At 39.4% G+C, this 18,223-nt stretch overlaps 1 protein-coding gene across 1 annotated transcript in view; it reads left to right on the plus strand.

Moving 5' to 3' along the window:
* Positions 1-18,223, plus strand: part of LRRC1 (leucine rich repeat containing 1) — a 65,942-nt gene that overhangs the window by 38,917 nt on the left and 8,802 nt on the right. The window contains exons 5-10 of the mRNA XM_017814576.1: positions 4,342-4,398; positions 5,977-6,040; positions 6,800-6,874; positions 8,621-8,765; positions 11,335-11,453; positions 12,451-12,534. Coding sequence (XP_017670065.1) covers positions 4,342-4,398; positions 5,977-6,040; positions 6,800-6,874; positions 8,621-8,765; positions 11,335-11,453; positions 12,451-12,534 — 544 coding nt within the window. The remainder of the gene's footprint in view (positions 1-4,341; positions 4,399-5,976; positions 6,041-6,799; positions 6,875-8,620; positions 8,766-11,334; positions 11,454-12,450; positions 12,535-18,223) is intronic.

The raw sequence follows: 18,223 nt of genomic DNA on the forward strand, positions 1-18,223 counted from the left end.
ACTATGCAATGCTCTTTCTCTGGCTTTCAGTGCCTTTGCTGTGTAAGTCTAGGATGAAAAAATTATTAGCTTTACTTTTTTTGTGCCTGTTTGAAATTAGTCTTCCAAGGAAGGAGTATTTCCCTCCTGTAATTTGTGTCCACTTCTCCCAGCTCTGTAGAAAGTGGCAGGTATTGAGACCATAATCCTTAATTTCAGATTTTGTTACGAGAATTGTTCTTACTAAAATGCTGCTCTGCTTGTCAAACTCCAGAAATGACCTGCTAAAGAAAGCCATATGTACCTTTCCCCTGAATATGATACACTTAAATTTGAGAGGGAAGAAGAGTGTGTAATTTAGATACAAGTTACATCAAGTTACTCTGTCTCCAAAAAAGAGGAGGGGGAAAGCTCTTGAAGATGATTTCTGGATGAATGGTCTTTAATAATACTAGTGAGACATAATAACAGTTTCATCAAACCAAATCTAGTTGCCTTGCTTTCTAGTTGTTTTTTCAGCTTCCCTTGTATTCTGAGGTAGAACTATAGGATTTCATGTGTGTGAAGATAGTTTGGTAGTGCCCTCATTTTGGAAATTCATACTTCCTGTAATTTCTGGCTCACATAAGAATTTGCGAGATTTATTACCTAAGAATTTGCAAAAATATCTTTCCCATATTGCATGGTGTGGACAGAAGGTCTCTGTCTTTCAACTCTACCAGATTAATTTTACGAAGATTTATCAGTGCTCTTTATCATCCACACTGTAAAACAGGTTTCTGTAACCAAAGCATAACCAAGGCAGGACTATTGTATTATTTGTAGGTTATCATATAACGGATATGAATTGTTAGGTTCTTTCATGGTAACTTTGTCTAATTGTATGTCAGCATTATGCAGTAGTTGGAAACAAATAAGCATGTAGTGTTGAACCTTGTAAGAAGAAGGGCAAAATGCATACCTTGAGCATATAGACCATGAACTACATGGTTATGTGTTCAGGGACCCTTAGGAAATTCACAAAGCATATATGGCATGTTCAGGAAGCATATATGGCTTCCCTATATGGCTAATGTTGCTTTTGTTGTGTTGAAAATATCATTACACCAAAAATCCACATGGAGCTGGTTGTTCAGACACTGAGGGAAGATATGTTGCTGGCAGGTAGAGTAGTTGTGGGTGAAATACAGCAGACTGAGGGAAGAACTGAAGTGGTAGTTAACTCTGCTACAGGAACTCTTGAAACCATCCAAGTTTAAGCATCTTGGTAGAATTTGGTAGAATGGGTTGGAAGGGAACTTCAGAGATCATCTAGTCCAACCTTCCTGTTGTGGGCAGAAACTTCTTTCATTAGATTTGGTTGCTCAAAGCCCTTTACAACATGACCTTTGAATGCTTTTAGGGGTGGGGCATCTACAACTTCTCTGGGTACCCTATAACATGTCTCACAACGCTCACTGTAAAAAAATTTCTTCTCCAGACTGAACAATGCCAACTCTGAGCCTGTCTTCATTGGAGAGGTGCTCTAATCCTCTCCCTGTTTTTGTGGCCCTGCTCTGGACCCATTCCAGCAGGTCTGTTCCTTTCCTGTGCTGGGGCCCCCAGGGCTGGATGCAGTGCTCCAGGTAGGATCTCACCAGAGCAGAGTAGAATCACTTCCCTCAGCCTGCTGGCCACACTTTTTTTGATGTAGTCCAGGATATGGTTGATCTAGGGGCTGGAGGTTAGAGATTGGTCTTTTCAGGGTCTTTGTGCAGTTGGTGATACAGTCAATGAAGCGAGGAGAAGAGAAAGAGGCTTCTTTTTGGAAGCTTCTTTTGACTTGGAACAGGAGCCTATCTCGAAGGTACGTACTGTACCTTTACATACGTGTCGTCTGAATAAGTGGTATTTTACAATGCTATTTTATATGATAGCTTTCAGATTTTCACATTTTAAGTTGCACCTAGGTTTGCTGGGAGCCGTTTCTCTAACTGGTCAAAATTTAAGAACAATGAGTCACAAGTTTCCTTTAATTTTCTGACCTCTCTGTCTGATGGATCCACCTTAAACATAACATTTCAGTCTAATGGTGCAACTTTGCTGGTTTAAACTTAATAGACTTAGTCTGTATTTTACATTACTTGGTGGTTAGCTTCATGTTTCTTATTGGGGTTGACTTTCATTGGATTTGGACTTAAGACCTTGGAAGAAGTAGAAAGAATAGAGTAAAGAGTGTGGGGCAGTGTCTTTTTTTTGTTCCAGGGTAGAGTTAGGGTTGTGAGCATGCTGTGGGTGAGAATAGCTGTAGAATAAATGAAGCATTTATCCTTCAGAAAGCTGTGTCATTAGAGATGAAAACATAACCTGATAGGTAGTTTACTCCCGTAAGAAGAGAACATCACCTGGGACTGTGGTGGGCCACAGTCTCCGAAATGCATGGAATGTGGTTGAGTGCAGAGGTGGTTGTGTGTGGGTACTTGCAAGGACACAGCTACCCACGGAGTCCCCACAGCACTGCAGTACAGCTGCCTTCCTTGCACCGTCCTGGCACTCATACTAACCCAGGTGTTTAAGGGGATTTATTCTGTGTTGGATTAGGGATCTGTGTTACTCTCCTTGCTGGGATATTTTTAAACAAGATCAATTTCCTGAGCTGATTCACTGGCCTGGCCCAGTTTAATGATACTATAAGGCTGGTTAAGATGGTGGTTCCCAAGTTCTTGCTGTTGAACATGGTTTTCCTAACAAAGATTTCTGTTTGGCCTCAGCCAAAGTGGTGTCTGAGATAAGAAAAGAAATTAAGAGATTGCACCATTTTACTCATCAATGCTTCAGTGTGATGAGGAGGGAGATAAGTAGATGGTGGGTGATGTGTAAACACAAGATTACAAAGCAGCTTGTCGGTGTATGCATCCTTTTTGTATTCTCTTGATAAAAATGAGTCATAGGCCTCACCTAATATGAGTTTGAAGAGAAAGTGCAAAATTTAAAGGAAGATTGGACTAGGTTTCTAGAAAACCGGAAACAAAAATATAATGGCAATCTGTGGGTGTCAATGTGAGTAAGATCAGACTCACAGTCCTCTTGGAGATAAATGGTTCTCCATCACCCCTTCCCTCTTTCCCTTCACTTGTTTGGTTTCTGTGAGGATGTCAAATACCATGTCCCATCTTGACTTGTGTTTTATAGTGTTAAAATTTTTACATGTGAGTTTTCTCTTGCGTTGTTGGAATGATGGCTGCCTTATTACCTTCTTTCTGTCATTGATTTTGAGTGGTGGTAGCTGAGTTATTCTCACTTAACCTTTAATTGGATTTGTAATAGGCTTCCACTGAAGTATCTTCACCTATATGGGATATTTAAAGTGTACTTTTTCTGAAGGAATACAGAATCCACTGGGTAAAATGTGTTTATTTTAAAAGCTGGAGAGGGCTGCTGAGTCTGTAATCAAAACTCCTGAGATTTCATTCACTATTTTCTGAATGCACTACAAAATATGTGTTTGAAATAAGGATTTATTTTTCAGACACTATCCAGAGTCAATCCATGACAAATTTTCATTTCTTTTTGATAAGTCATTATATCAGTTCTGTTGTTTTTCTCTGCTTAGATAGCTGTAAATTAAATTTTTATGGTGTAAATGTAAGGGCTTCTTTTTTTTTCTAAGGTGTACACATTTAGACTTAATGTGTTTCAAATTTAGTGGAATTCTTGTTTCTAAACTAGATTTTATTTAAGGCCTAGCCACTGTCCCCCTTCTGTGCACACCGGGATGGAACATATTCTGTTGCAGAAAACTCCTTATTTGCAATCACCATATCTGATTTTTGTTTTTCCCTGTGATGGTGGAGGATTAGAGCAGATTATAGTGTTGGGATAATGTCTGACTCCTTGTGTTCCATTTAGTCATAAATAAACCCCTGAGAAATCTGAATGTTGCTATGGTGATGTTAGTAAAAGCCCGGGATATGGAGTGAGTGAGCCGCTTAGAAGCATAATGTCACTCACAGTAATGAGCAGGCGTCATTAGAACAGTGATGGGTTTACCTGGTACTCTGTAACTTTGGTAGCCCGTGACAGATTCTGAAAGCAAGTAAGTGAATGCAATTCAAATGAGTATGCTCTGTTCAGTAAATTGCAGCTACAGACCTCTTAACAAATGGAAATTTGTGTTTTGTCTGTTTACTTTCTAGCTTTAATCTATTGCCTATCACAGAGAAACATGCAAGAATTTAGTCTTTGTATTCTGCCTTTCCCATCAGGGACTGGTTGAACTAAAACAACAAAAAACCACTTTACAGCAATTTTGTTTTAAACTGTGTAAACACACACTTCTGAAAAGTAAGATTGTATTAAAATGTGTTTGTTTGTTTGTTTTAGTCTTTATAACCTGGCTTCACTGGAACTGAGAGAAAACTTGCTGACGTATTTACCTGAGTAAGTGACATTTTGTGTGTTTGATTATATTAACAAAATGTTCTTATTCTTAAAATCTGCTAACATGTGAAACTGAATGACAGCTAGAAAAATATTCAGTGCCAATTGACGACATGTATGAGATACAGCCTTCTTTTAGCCACATCTAGTTGCATCCATTATTCCTAGTTGTACTTGATTATTTACTGGAGCTTGCAGTTTGTGTGGATTGGCTTTGCTCTACAAAAAATATTCAGTATAGAAGGCAGCAGCACCAAACACTTCTTGCACTCATTGAACGAGTGTGTCTGCAGTGGGAGTGGTGGTTTGGGTTGTTCTCATGCTGAAATTTCATAACCGTGAAAGTAGGGTAACAAGATGTTGGAGATTTCCACTCTAGACCTTTTAAATAAGTGTTTGCGTTTGGGGCTGAGTAACCAACAGCTTCTAAAACCTGGAGGCTTCTAAAGCCTCAGTAGCAAACTAGGCCTACTGATGTCTAAAGTCTGACTCCACCTACTGTGATTTTTGGGGAAAAAAGTTATATAGGTGTCTCTGTGTTATCTGTGGCAGAGGACTTTGTGGTCTTTTGTAAGATGAATTTTGTATCTTATATTTTGGGAATCCTTTTTGTCTGCCTAGAAGAAGCCTTTTCTTTCTCTAATGAAGGAGCTTCCTTCCTTCACTAACTGGCTGCTTCTTGCAGGAGCTTTGGTGACTCCTATTTTGCTTGTTTAGATAATCTAATAGATACTGTAAAAGATTTAACCTATTTTAATCAGAATCTCATCCCTAGTTGCTTTGGGTTCCTTTTTTCCTGTCAGTCTACCCACTGCCTTGGTTGTGGCTGTTTATAGCTGTGAGCCACAAGGCACTTTAAATGTCAGTGATCAGAAGATAGGAATCGCTAACTAAGTTTTGTCATGCAGTGTCAGAATGAAACTATCACAAATATTGACAGTTTTGTTGCTCCTGGAAAATTCTGACTGCAAGTAATGTAGTTGAGAAGTCTTGCTGGCTTTCATGCTACTGTGACTTTGGGGAAGGTAAGCAACAGACTGTTTTTGAAGGAGAAGGGTGGCTTTCTGTGTCTGTTTATGTTCAGAGAACTTCTTTTACATCCTTTTGGGCTTCCCTCTGTTTACAGTCTTGAATCCAACCTGAAATACTTCAGAAAAGGATGGAACATGCTGAGAAGATAAATAATGGATTTATTGAGTCTTGAGTCACATAGTTACACTATCGGGAATTTTTGTCCAGTTGCATAACTGTAAATTTCCCCTAAAAATAAATCTAACTAACTGTACTAGACTATGTGGCATTTTCCACCCCAAGGGACTTACGGTTAAAATTAAAAAAAAAATAATGATTTGATTGCCTGTTCTAAGTTTTAAGTTTCAAAGAAATACAGTTAGACTGACAAACCAAATTATTTTTTCAGTAAGGTATTACTGCAAATAGTCTATGCCTGGTAAAATAGCTGTCTGCCTTCAGTACATTGTAATTTGAAATTCAAGTTTCAGTAAAATGAGCTCATTCAAATACATAGGGTTTCTGTTGGTTTAGTCTAATGTGGTTTTGCTTTGACTTATCTCACAGATCACTTGCCCAGCTGCAGCGACTAGAAGAACTTGATTTAGGAAACAATGAACTTTATCACTTGGTAAGAGAACATGCCACTGAAAGTGCACATTGGTCTTGTTTTATGCATCATTTAGATTAAATAGGTTATATGATGTCCAAAATTGAAGAAAGAAAAACGTGTGGAGGGAGAGTCTTTTTGTATGCACAGATGAATTCTGGCAGTGAGCTGGTGATTCCTATATCTACTTAGTCTTGTTCAGTACAATATCACTCTACTCAAAAAACTGCAGCTTATCTCTAGAAAATGAGAGCACTGCACAGCTTTTTTTATGGAAGTAAAAAGGAGTGGAAGGGCACAAACTCTTGTCTGCGCTTGCAGTTACAATGAATACATGGGCTTCTGTCGGGAGCTGGATGAGCTGAGCACAGATGAAAGCTCACTTATTTTCAGGGTGAGAGTAGCCCTTTGTAAAAGGGCTGAGCAAACTATTGAGGTTTGCAGGGTCCTACATTGTCGCAGATTGATCTACCAAAAAGATATCTTTCATGTCCCATGAAGTCTGACTCAATTAAATGTTGGATTTGCAGTTGATCAAGAGTGTGCATGCAATTTGTTAGTTAATGCCAGGTAAAGAATGGTAATTTGTTAAGCTATAGCAATTAACTTGTGTGATGGAGTTCCCAGAAGCTTACAGTCACCCTTGCTACATTTAATCAAGGTACCTCTAACTAGTGCTTGCATAAGAATTGGTTTACTTATATTTTAATTGCAAGGTGGCCATTTGTTTTTTACTTAAAGCTGCTATGCTACTTAACCTTATGATGTTTTATGTTGTAGCCAGAAACAATTGGTGCACTTTTCAATCTTAAAGACCTCTGGTTGGATGGAAACCAGTTAGCTGAAATACCTCAGGTAAAGATGAGCTCTACTAATATTGAATAATTTTGAAGATGCTTTTAGAAGAAAACCTTTTCATTCATACCTAAAGGGAAGTGCTTTAAAATGGAATAGATTTCTCAGTTCATTTTGCCTGGGTTTGGCTTTGGGTGTGTAAGGGTCTTCTCTTAATAAATTAATAAGGGATTGGCCATGATACTGTATATTGTCAGAAATTTTCTTTTAAGCATTTTGACAAAGGAATTGTTTCCTAATAGCTGCATTGTTAAATTTTTAGGATGACACACCCACTGTTTACAGTTCTTGCCCAATGATCAGGGAGTCACTAGTCATCTGAGCTAACCCTCACATGTTTATCTATCTAAATTGCAGTTTTAATAGTTCTGAGTATGATTTTTTGCTTTTTGCAGTCATCTTCATCCATTGAAGCACAGTGTTAGGGAGAAGTAACAGAACTGTTGCCGTAAATAGAAATTTTGATTTATTCAGGCAAATCCCCTATCTGATATCACTCACAGGATGAGGGCCTTAGCATTTAAAGCTTACAGCACTCCAAATTTTCTTTTTTTAAGAATTGTGATAACATGTGGGATGGGTCCTTTTCCCCTTTTTCCTTTACAGACATGTCAAAACCTGATTTTTCTTCAGTTCCTCCTGCAGTTTGCTGTTATTTCATATTTTGATCTAATTGTCAACTGTGTACCTGGGAAATCAGTTACAGTTTAGTGGGCTTAGTTGACTTTGTTTTTGTTGGCTTGGCCTAATAATTTTTTAAGTAGAAATAATCATTTATAAGAGGTCAAGTTTGACTTCAGATGCTGTTTTTATTGAAATTGGCCATTATTGTGTATTTTGTCTAATGGCCAAAAGATGAACTTGTAGGATAAAGGGTATGTGTATGTGTTTAATGAAAGGTCTTCTTGAGAGGCAGGTGTTTCAAAAGTAAAAGAACTGATACTGTGAGTTAGGATCATGGCTGCTGTCACAGTATGAAAATTTCATATATGTAAAAGTAAAGGGCAGTTCTGCCCCAGCTGTTCTCTTCTCTGAAAGGTGAATGACTAAAGTAAGAACTATTCTCAAGCATGTATAGAGGTGTCTGTGTACATGGGAAATGGGAGGGTGCTCTGATAGCTAGTAGGGGCAAAGGCATTTCTCTGTCTAATTGTTGGATTACCATTGTAAAAACCTTAAGTAGTCAATAATAATTGCAGATGATGGCAGTATAACTTGGCAGTTCAAATATGCTTGCTAGAGCAACACTCCTAATTCCTGTTTCTACATTTGTTGTAGTCGGGAGATGTGAAGATATGAAATCCCTAGATGTCATGGCACGTTGCTGTAACAGCCAGGAGAGACTAATCCTAGTTTGCCTAGGGTTAATTGGGAGGGGTAGATTTAATTATGTGCAGGTTGATAATCTGCCTTTCTGAAAAAACAACTGTGCAGTCTACTTGAGGGAAAACTCCACATTTGACTGCTGTTTGCCTCAGTGTGCTCAGCATCCCTTGTCTGACTACTGAAGGCAGTCTTAATAGCTAGAATAAGAAACTGTGACTAAATCACTTGGTTGGTTTAGCATATGTAAAGTGTAATTATTTACTTTTTTTTTCTGCATATAGAGGTCGTGTAGAGAACGGCCAATTTAGAGGTCATACAAATAATTGTTTTACTTTGTGGAATTTCATTGCAATGGTACATTTTTCAAATTGCTTTCTTACGTGTTTGAGCATGACTTAAATTTTTTGTCTTGTGTCACAGGAAGTAGGAAACCTGAAAAACCTGCTTTGTTTGGATGTTTCTGAAAATAAATTGGAATGCCTTCCTGAAGAAATTAGTGGTCTGACTTCTTTAACAGACTTGCTTGTTTCTCAGAATTTACTTCAGGTCTTACCTGATGGCATTGGTAAGTACAAGGTGAATGCTATCACACAGAACCATTTAATCCATCATAAACTGGAAGTCACTTGCTTTCAAGTCTTTTGAAGTCTTTTTGTGCAAAAGATGAGCTTGTCTCAGGTTGTTTTTTTTTTCCTTTTACTTAGTATGAAATGCATAATTCTATTAACTTTGCATTTTTATTCTCTACATGACTACCTCATAATCCTCTTTCAGTCTTCACTTGATTCCTACCAACCAAAATAAAAATTAATATGTCCTTTTGGTTTCCACTGTATCCATGTTACCATCATAACTCCTTTAACACTGTAGAATTTTAGCTTGTAATGTGCTGTGGGTCACTTGATAAGACTGACTGACAGTGTCACCATAGAAATACAGAATTTTTAGTGGGGATGTGTATTTCTCTTCAGTTGGACAATGTGATTAATCCTATACTGAACCCAGTGGGTGACTGGTTGCACTTCAGCCCATTACTCCTTGCCCTTGAATATTCAAACTACAATCTTTCTGTGTCTGACCCCTTAGAATAGGTTCAGTAACTGAAGAATATTTTCTGAAGCACTACCAGTGCCTTTTTTAAGGTACATATTTTTTCCCATGCAGTAGTTGTGACAAGTAGTCAGCGAAGCATTTTTTCTCTGCTGCTCATGAGCTGTTTTTCTGGAAAGTGTCACATTACAAGAGTGTACAAGTGTACTTTCTTGAGAAGACTTTTTTTTTTCTTTCAAAATAAAGCTGTAGGATAAGGAGGACTTGTGAATGTGGTTTAACTACATCTAACATGTGGAAAAGAATGGACAGACCTTCCCCCTTCCCCTGTATGCTATATGAGAAAAGAGAAATGTTTCTCTAAAAGTTCAGCTTGGGGAGGTGGGGTGAGTACTGTGGGTCCTACAGCTGGCTAATGTGTGTTTGATAGAGAGTTATAGGAGCCCCCTGTGATGACCTGAGCTGGCCAGCACAGTTGTTGTACATCAGAAATGGAGCTGTACCTTCTTAAATACAACAACCCATGAAGTCTTCTAGATAGTGCTTGTTGGCAGAAGTGAACCTTGCTGGTCTAATGCAAAAGCTCCTGGGAGTTGCTCAGCTGATCACTGAATTGGTGGTTGGATTGGTGGATCTGTAGAGCCCTTGAAGCAGGGCTCTCGTCAGCACCAGTGGGTAATGCCATGTCTCACCAAGCCTCTAAAGCCCTAATGGAGCTGGCTCCAGCACCCCGGGCATCACCTCCTAGTGAGGAAGCTGCTTCTGATGTCCAGCTGGGATCTTCCATGCTTCAATTTACAGCCATTGCTGTCTTACCTGCCACTACAGGGAAGAGTTTTCCTCTGTCATCTCTGTAACTGCCCTTCAAGTAGCTGTGGGCAGTTTCTAGATATCTCCTTGGCTGCCTCTTGGTGGGAGTCAACAAAGCCAGCTCCCTCAGCCTCAGCTCACGTGTGCCCTAGCCATCTTGATAGCTTTCTACTGGACCCCCATCATTTGAACACGGGGAAGACAGGACATGACGTGAATCTGAGAATGATGTTACAGGTGTGGTTTCACTATTTGCAAGTAGATGGGATATAGCAACTTCTATTGATCTGCTGACTGTAATTCTCCTAATGTAGTCCAGCTAGTGTTTATTTCTGGTGAGAGCTCACTGCTAGTTATGTTCAGCCTGGTGCCCTCGATAGTCTCCAGGTCCCTTCCAGCAGAACTCTTGTACAACCCTCATTTCCCAGGCGGTGCTGGTGCACAGGTTTATTCTGCCTGGTTGCAGAGCTCTGCACTTCTCTGTGCTAAACCTTGAGTTTCTCTTTAGGTTTTTATCTTTCTGCATATCAGATGTCTCTTCACGATTTAGCATCAGCAGTGAATTTGATATGCCAGCCTATTACAGCTTTTTTGGACTATGTAGGGATGGCAGGGAGGTGTCAGCAGCTAGTGATATCTCCTGAATTCTCTGTCTTGGGCTCTCCCCATTCTGTTGCAAAGAAGAACAAGGTGAGCTTTCTGTGCTGAAATGGTATTTTGTTCTTCATGGGAAGACCACGTTCAAAGAAGTTTGATTTCTAGTCTAAAGAATACAATTAGGTTTCATGTCTGACTAACTGGGTTCTATATGAGGACAAGGAGACCTTAATCCAGTTTGGGTTTGGAGTGTCACTTCACTGCAAGCCATTCTCACTGTAGCTGAGTTAGGTGTAGGTGATCTTCTGCACACTTTTTTATTAATAGATGTTGTATAATGGAGGAAAAACCTGATAATTTTCACATTTTTATAGGCCTTTGGGTAGACACATCCTTGATATTTATATGGAATATGTTCAGATGGCAAATTTATTGCAATTTTCTTAGGTTTAAATGTTGGATATGAATATTTATATTGAATATGAACTCAGTGATGTTAAAACTTCCTAACATAGTGCAAGCACCAAGTGAAGCAGTGCTTGAGTTCTTTTTTTTTACCTGAAAAAATTCATTGTTTTAGAGGATTTCTAGAAGTTTTGCAGCAGCAAAATTTTATGTAATTAAAGCAGGTATTGGAGGATACTAAGCTAAAAAACCACATTTTTCTTTCTGTCCAGGAAAATTGCGAAGGCTCTCCATTTTAAAGGTTGATCAGAACAAACTGATTCAACTAACAGATTCAATTGGAGACTGCGAAAGCCTTACTGAACTAGTTCTCACAGAAAACCAGCTGCAGGTAAACATGGTCATGGCTACTCAAATGGTGGGTGGTAATAAGACCTGCTCTTAGGTGCTGAATCACTTAGCTCATTAGATTACTCACCCTTGCTCCTGCTAACTAGCAAGTTTTCTTTAAATGCATCTTATTTCTTACCTGTTCAATGAATGCTGGAGATCAAGTTGTGTGTAGTAACAACATGCCCTTCAAATGCTTCAGCAATTACATATTCATTCTTGAATCTTTCATGACCAGTAAGGGAATTGGAGCATGTGGAGTGCAGGTATCACTTACTTTGTTGTGTTTTTAATGCGGGGTTTGTGCTGTACTGTGTTATTGCCAATTTTTCCTGTGCATTATCTGGATCAGACTTGCTGGAACTGAATAGGAGCCCTGAGTGCTGCAGAGCTTCTGTTGTATTGCTCCTTGGTTTGCTGCTGTACTCCAGCCAGATATTAAATACGATATGTGGTCAGTTAAAATAAATAAGAATTCCTTCTGTTAGGTGTTTCCTTCCATTATTTTGGAACTGTCTTCACATGACACTGACACTTGGAGAGTAGATGTCTCTATAAAGATCTAGGTTTGAGCATTTTTAAGTTCAGTTGTTATGATTGAGTTAGGGTCATAAGTCTGATGGAAAGATGCTTCTCCAGAAGTCAGTTCATAGCACCTAAGTTAGGAGATTGCTTCTCAATTAATTTTGAAAACCTGAAGTTCGATGATATGGGCATTCTGCATATGTGCATTCTGTACACAGCTCTTGTGTGACTATTGTCTTAGTGCAGAGATATTTTATGAGTGAATTTGTATTAGAAACTGACATTCCTAGGTATTTGTTCTGCAATATAAACCTTTAGATCTTCTTTGGAAGGTCTGGCAGTAATGAGGACTAAGACACTTCTGTTTTGAAAGTGGATCAGAATATTACTTAATTTTTAAAGTGAGAGAAGTTTTGTTCTGACTGTGTATTTACGAATTCTGTTTGCATTTTATTTTGTTTGTGTTGGCACAGTCATTGCCGAAGAGCATTGGAAAACTAAAGAAGCTGAACAATTTGAATGCTGATAGAAACAAATTAACATCCTTGCCCAAAGAGGTAAGTTTTGTGCAGATGCGATAGTACAAGTAGAAAACTCTTGGTTTCAAATACCTACAAGAAGTAGCAGGCAACTTTGGTGCACTGGGGATTCTTTCCAAACTGATCATAACCAGGAACTTGTCCATTAGATCCGAACAGCAGCTCTGGTGATTTGGTGGCTTGGAAGTGCAAAATGTCTTTGCAGTTGAGCAGGAAGGCTTGGATCTAATTAGCTTGTAACTGGCAATTCCCAGTGTGGGTGTCAGGTCCAGCACTATTTGAACACTCGGACTTCTGGTAGGTGAAATGCATTTAAACACCAATATGCCTCTTCTGCATGTAGTATAAAAGTACTGTCAGCCTCTTCCTCACCTCACTCTAGGGAGCAATAGCAAAGGGAAAGTTTCATATTCTGAAAAGTGGCTCAGAGACTGTCTTGACAGTCTTATTGAAGATCTCTGGACTGCTTTTGCCCTTAACTGTGAGGACCTGATGTGACCAATATACCTCAAATCTTACAGCTATGATCACTGGGACTTCTTGTGTATTGTAACAGTGGGCGGAATGAAATTAGGCTAGAGTTTCTGTTGTGAAACTAAGTGTAACGAAAGCCTTAGAAGTTTAGTTGTAAATTCTGGAAAGAGGTCAGGGAAAGCAGCATCCTGTGATTGGAGCACGGGGCTGTGAGTTGGTTCGGTTTGCACTACTGTTTCTCCGTAATCTTTGTCCAAGTAATTCTCCCTCTTAATTTTCTTATCTATCTGTAACATATAGCTCTGAGTTTGAAGCTTTTCTTCACCACTTTCAGTTACTTCAGGAGCAGGAGGGATGCGTACTCAGGTGGCAGCCAATGGGCAGAAATTGAGAGGAGTATCAGCTCTGGCTCTCTTCCTTATGGAGCTCGGACAGCTCAAGGAGGTGGTATGAGAAGGAAGCAAAGTGGCAGGCAACTCGCAGATGGGGGAGAGGGGTCAAGCAGGGACAGAGGAGGATGCTGTGGCACTGGCAGTAACAATTCCAGTGTCCTGGGTCTGAGCTGCCACAGGCCAGTCACCTAATGGGGAGGGAAGAGAAGGTGTGAGTACTGCAGTTTCTCTAGCAGGACAGTGTCTTCTCTGCAGAGGTGCTGCTGGTTCTGAACAGAAAACTGCAGAGGGTGTACCCAGACAGGTTCCATGAATGCTGGCAAGAGGCAAGACCCTGGGGAAACTGTGTTTCTGGGTTGGTATGTGATGACAATTTTGATCTTATACTCATTCAGCAGAAAACTTTCCATGTCTGTACAAAGAACTTTAAGTTAATACATTACACAGGTGTCCTAAAATATCTGAACTTGAGATTTGTACAATTTTATGTCTGCTCTGCCTTTAAGCAGAATTGCTCTGAGTTCGTTATAGCATGTGAGGTTTTACTGGTACACTTTATTTCCAGATTATCCATTAATAGCTTATGTAATGTATAAGCACTTTTCTTAGTGAAGTACATGATATTGGAGACAGTGCATGAGGGCAAGCAGTGTGGCTTGGACAGAGCAGGGACAGGAGCAGATGAAAGGAGAAGGCTTGGTTTCAGAAGCAGGTAAAGCAGGATGAATATGGAACAGGTCTACGGGGAATAATGGAGCTGAGAGCTCAGTGCAGAACAATAAAGGGATTAATGCTGAGCGAGATACTGGAGACGTGGAACCAGCAATGAGTTTCAGAGGTGGAAAATGTTGCTCAGTTGGTGAAGGAGTTGGGGATATCCAAGGGTGAAGAATGAGAGTATGTGAAGAGAACATTAGTGCACATGAAAGGAACAGAGGGGGACAACTGAACAGCAGTGGGAAGAAGTCAGGGATGAGCCTGTGTTTGGAGAAGGCGGATAATGAGGAAATGGATGGTAGTATCTGGAATGAGGTGAGCTGGGGAGTTGATGGAGTCCAGGAAATTAAAATGGGAGAGGGTGGTTCCCAGGGAGCTTGGCAGAGAAACAGAGGAAGCAAAGTTCCTTGACTCCCTATCCACTTCTTTGAAATAGAATTTTTATTTTTCCTTTAAAGGTGCCCACACCAATATGTCTGACTCCTTAGAGCAAATACTGAAATTAATGTAATGTAAGATTTTATGTTTTGCTCTGTGGATTTTTAATTTTTATTTTTTTATTTTTAAAGGAAGTCAGTCCTTCTCTAACTGGAGGGTTATGTTCACCCTCTAGATCAGTGCATTGGAATTCCAAGCTGGTAATGTGACAAATAGAAAGCATAAACCACTGATGCAATAGGTTGTCTCAAAAATACTGTTAATATGCATGTATTGCAGAACCTGCCATCTAGCTAACGAGGCTTTTCAGTTTCAGTTTTTCGAGTTTCAGTTTGAATTCCTTGGGCTTAGGCTGTGCAGTAAAATGCTTTTCCCTCTTTAGATTGCCTTCTAACAATGCTGAAATGCTAGTTTCAAAAACAGAGGAATCTACTGCTCTCTGCTCATGTTTTCATCTGTTCCAGAACTGCATTTTCTTTGTATAGTGTTCTTCTTAACCAATAGCATTTTGCTTTAAACTAAACATGAACATTTCTGTAATGCAATTTTTCTGGTTAAAATTCAGAAGAATTCAGTGAAGAGATATGTTTCACAGCTCTAAAAGAAAAACGTTCTGTGTAAACTGAGTGCACAGGTATAACAAGTACTGTTTGCTGTTACGCAAAGCATCCACAGGAGCAGCTTCAGGTGTGCTGATAATGGCAGAGATCCCAATTCTCAGTTTCCCTTTGGATGGCAGGGAGGAACAATTTGGTGTCCTGGGTGAAGTGTTCGATTTCCATTTTCCTTCTCATCATTACTGACTTGGAAAAAAAGTAATATAAAATGCACTGGTAGAACACTTAAGGAAAACTGAAAAATGTGTCACCCTTTTTCTGTCTGTTGGAAGGCTCTGCTTGACAGTGAGAGAATCATACTATCTTTTCCATTTATTTTCATCCTAAACCAACTAATTAATACTTAAAGCCAGGCACAAGCTTCTGACAGTAGTCATTTTCAATACCCACGCCTGCTGTGTGTTGCTTAAGATGTCTCCTGAGACAGTATGGTGAAGACTGAGGTCTCGGACTTTTGCACGTCAGTCGGTGTTAGTACTTGTACACTGGTTCCCCCTTCACAGAAGCAGAGTCAGATGCAGAAGTAGAGTATGCACCACAGATATTTTTGTTAATTTATCTTCCCCTCTTTTCCTTTAGCTGTTTTCCTTACCTCTTTCATTCTTCCCCTGCCTTACAGAGTGCTAGAACAGCTGTGCATTTGTGGTCTTCATCCTTATAAGTAATGGGTGTATGACAGGCCATTACTGGTTTCTGTTGGAGAGGGACAAAGACACAGAGTCTGGTAACATGCATGTAAAAAAAAAAATTGGAAAAAATGGGAGAAGAGCACATGTAACCAATACGGTATCTGCTTGCTGGTATCTCTGTCCTTTCATTCAGAATTATTCCTGTAGCAAAGAGAGCTTTTATACATAGGTTGGCAGAAAGTATGTGCCTGCTCTAATGTGTCCTGGTGAGATAATCTCTGAGTTCTAGATTTTCTGAGGCAGTGTAGGGTTTTTTTTTTGTAGTTTTGGGGAAAGGGGGTCGGGGGGAATGTTGGTTTGATTTTGTTTTGTTAGCAGTTTAAGATAATTGGATTTTGGGTCAAATCTGTTAAACCATTACATTGCCAGATTGTTTCAAGGCACATTTGTAAAACCATTCTCTATCTTTTGGTGTAAGATTTCTGACTTGGGATTATTGAGGTGTTTTTATGCAAATACACCTTCAAAGTTTCCTGGTTCAGAGGTTCTTCTGTATTGTGTGCCAATAAAGGTAAAATGTGGAACAGCTGAATGCATGACCAAGACTTGAGTCACTGACAGATTTCATCTTCATTATCTCATCTTGCAGCTTGATCCCTCTCTTACTGAACCAAGTGGTGAAACAAACTTCAGCAGGAACTGAGAATGTCTAAACCTGTTCATAGTTAGAAATGTTTTTCCCCTTAAACTTGAAAGACCTGCTTGGTGACTCTCAGGCATTGAAATCTCACCCTGGCACAGGAGCGCTGGTGAAACTGGTGTGTTGATTTTGGCACTTGCATAAATAACCTCCTTGGAATGTTTTCCAGCTTTTGTTAATGAGTCTTTACAACCTGCAGAGATCTTGTAATGTGTCCTTCCTGGCTCTGAGGTATATTGTGAGAATTATTATTCCAGTAGGTAAAACTGCAGGGTTTTTTTGGCAGTAACTGTCTTTTAATTTTGTTTTTCAAATAAGTGGGACTGCTTTGTTGTTTCTGGTTTTAACTTCTGATGTCCTGTCCCTTCCCTCATTTGTGTAAAAGTATGTGTTTGTGCGTCTCAGAGGGAAAAAAGGCACTGAGGAAAAATGCAGGAAAACTTGTCTTGAGACAGAGGGCGGAGCAGCTCCCTTGCTATGCTCCTCCTCCTCTACTATTCACCAGTGGTGCAGGGGGTGTTGAAGTGAGTTTGCTGAAGATTTTCCTAGCCAATTTAAAGTTATTAATAACTGAATAATATTTAATAATAGTGAATTGGGCGGTTTCTTCCACCTCTAAATGTATTCTATGCTTGCAGTTAAAGAAGTAGTATACTTTATGTAGAGCCAAGTAAAATTCTGACCTTGTTTACTTTGAACCCCAAAAAAATTTTGGGTATGACACTCTGGAAAAGGTTTTATAACACAAGAGGAACTGTGTTTAAATTGCCAGTATGTTTATCAGGCTTGTATAAACCTAGTGAGAGTTCTTGACGCTGACAGCTGTTTTGAGAGTTGAATAAAAGAGATGTGTCATTGGACTTTAACTAGTCACATGCTGAAGAATAATCATTATAGTATTTGTCATAATATCGTAATTTTTTTCATTGCTTATACCTGTGTGAAAGATGCTAACTGGTAAAGGACAGGATAATTGATTCATAGCTTTTGAGTAGTTAACAACTGCTGGTATATACTTAAGAGTCAACAGAAACAAAAGCAGAGAAGTGATGTGTTAGGACTTGCAGTTCTAGAGGACTGTCTAAGATGGACTAGTAGCAGGTATATGAATGTCAAAAAAGCAGGAGGCTGAAGTGCTGAATGCTTCCCATGATCAGAACATAGTGGGGAGCTTTAGTAGCCAAGCTGACATACTGCCTATGTACGTCCAAACCTTACTGCTTCTCCAGAACAAGGAAGCTGTTAGAAAGATGAACCTCAGACTGAGATAGAAGGAAAGAGCAAAAAGGTCCTCCATAGGTATAGTTTTGTGTGGAACCCAGAGGGGTCCTAGTGATCCTCATCCTCTCAAGCAAGTCCATCTGAATTGCAAATATGCAGTTTTATTCTGACTTCATAGTATCAGTGATCTTGAAATTAGCACTTCGTAGTAATGACCGTTTTCTGCCTGACTGATGTGTGGGTTTTGGTTTTTATCTAGGCTTACTGTTCTTTGGAGTTGGTGTGATGTGACAAGGGAATAACCCTTACAGTTGCTAAAATGAACTAAATCTCAGGAGTATGACTTAGACATGCACAACTCATTTGAGATCTTTTCCTGATGTCTTGCTCACTGCAGAAGAATGTGAGGACTTCTTTAAGCCTCCAGTCCTTGGAACAGTTACTCATGTGCCTAGAACTAAGCACATGCTTGTCCCCATTAATTGAAGTCAGTGCTTGAAATGAATTGTGTGCTTAAGT

The sequence above is a fragment of the Lepidothrix coronata genome, unplaced genomic scaffold (genome assembly GCF_001604755.1).
Source record: "Lepidothrix coronata isolate B3197 unplaced genomic scaffold, Lepidothrix_coronata-1.0 Scaffold45, whole genome shotgun sequence".
In the NCBI taxonomy this organism is placed as follows: Eukaryota; Metazoa; Chordata; class Aves; order Passeriformes; family Pipridae; genus Lepidothrix; species Lepidothrix coronata.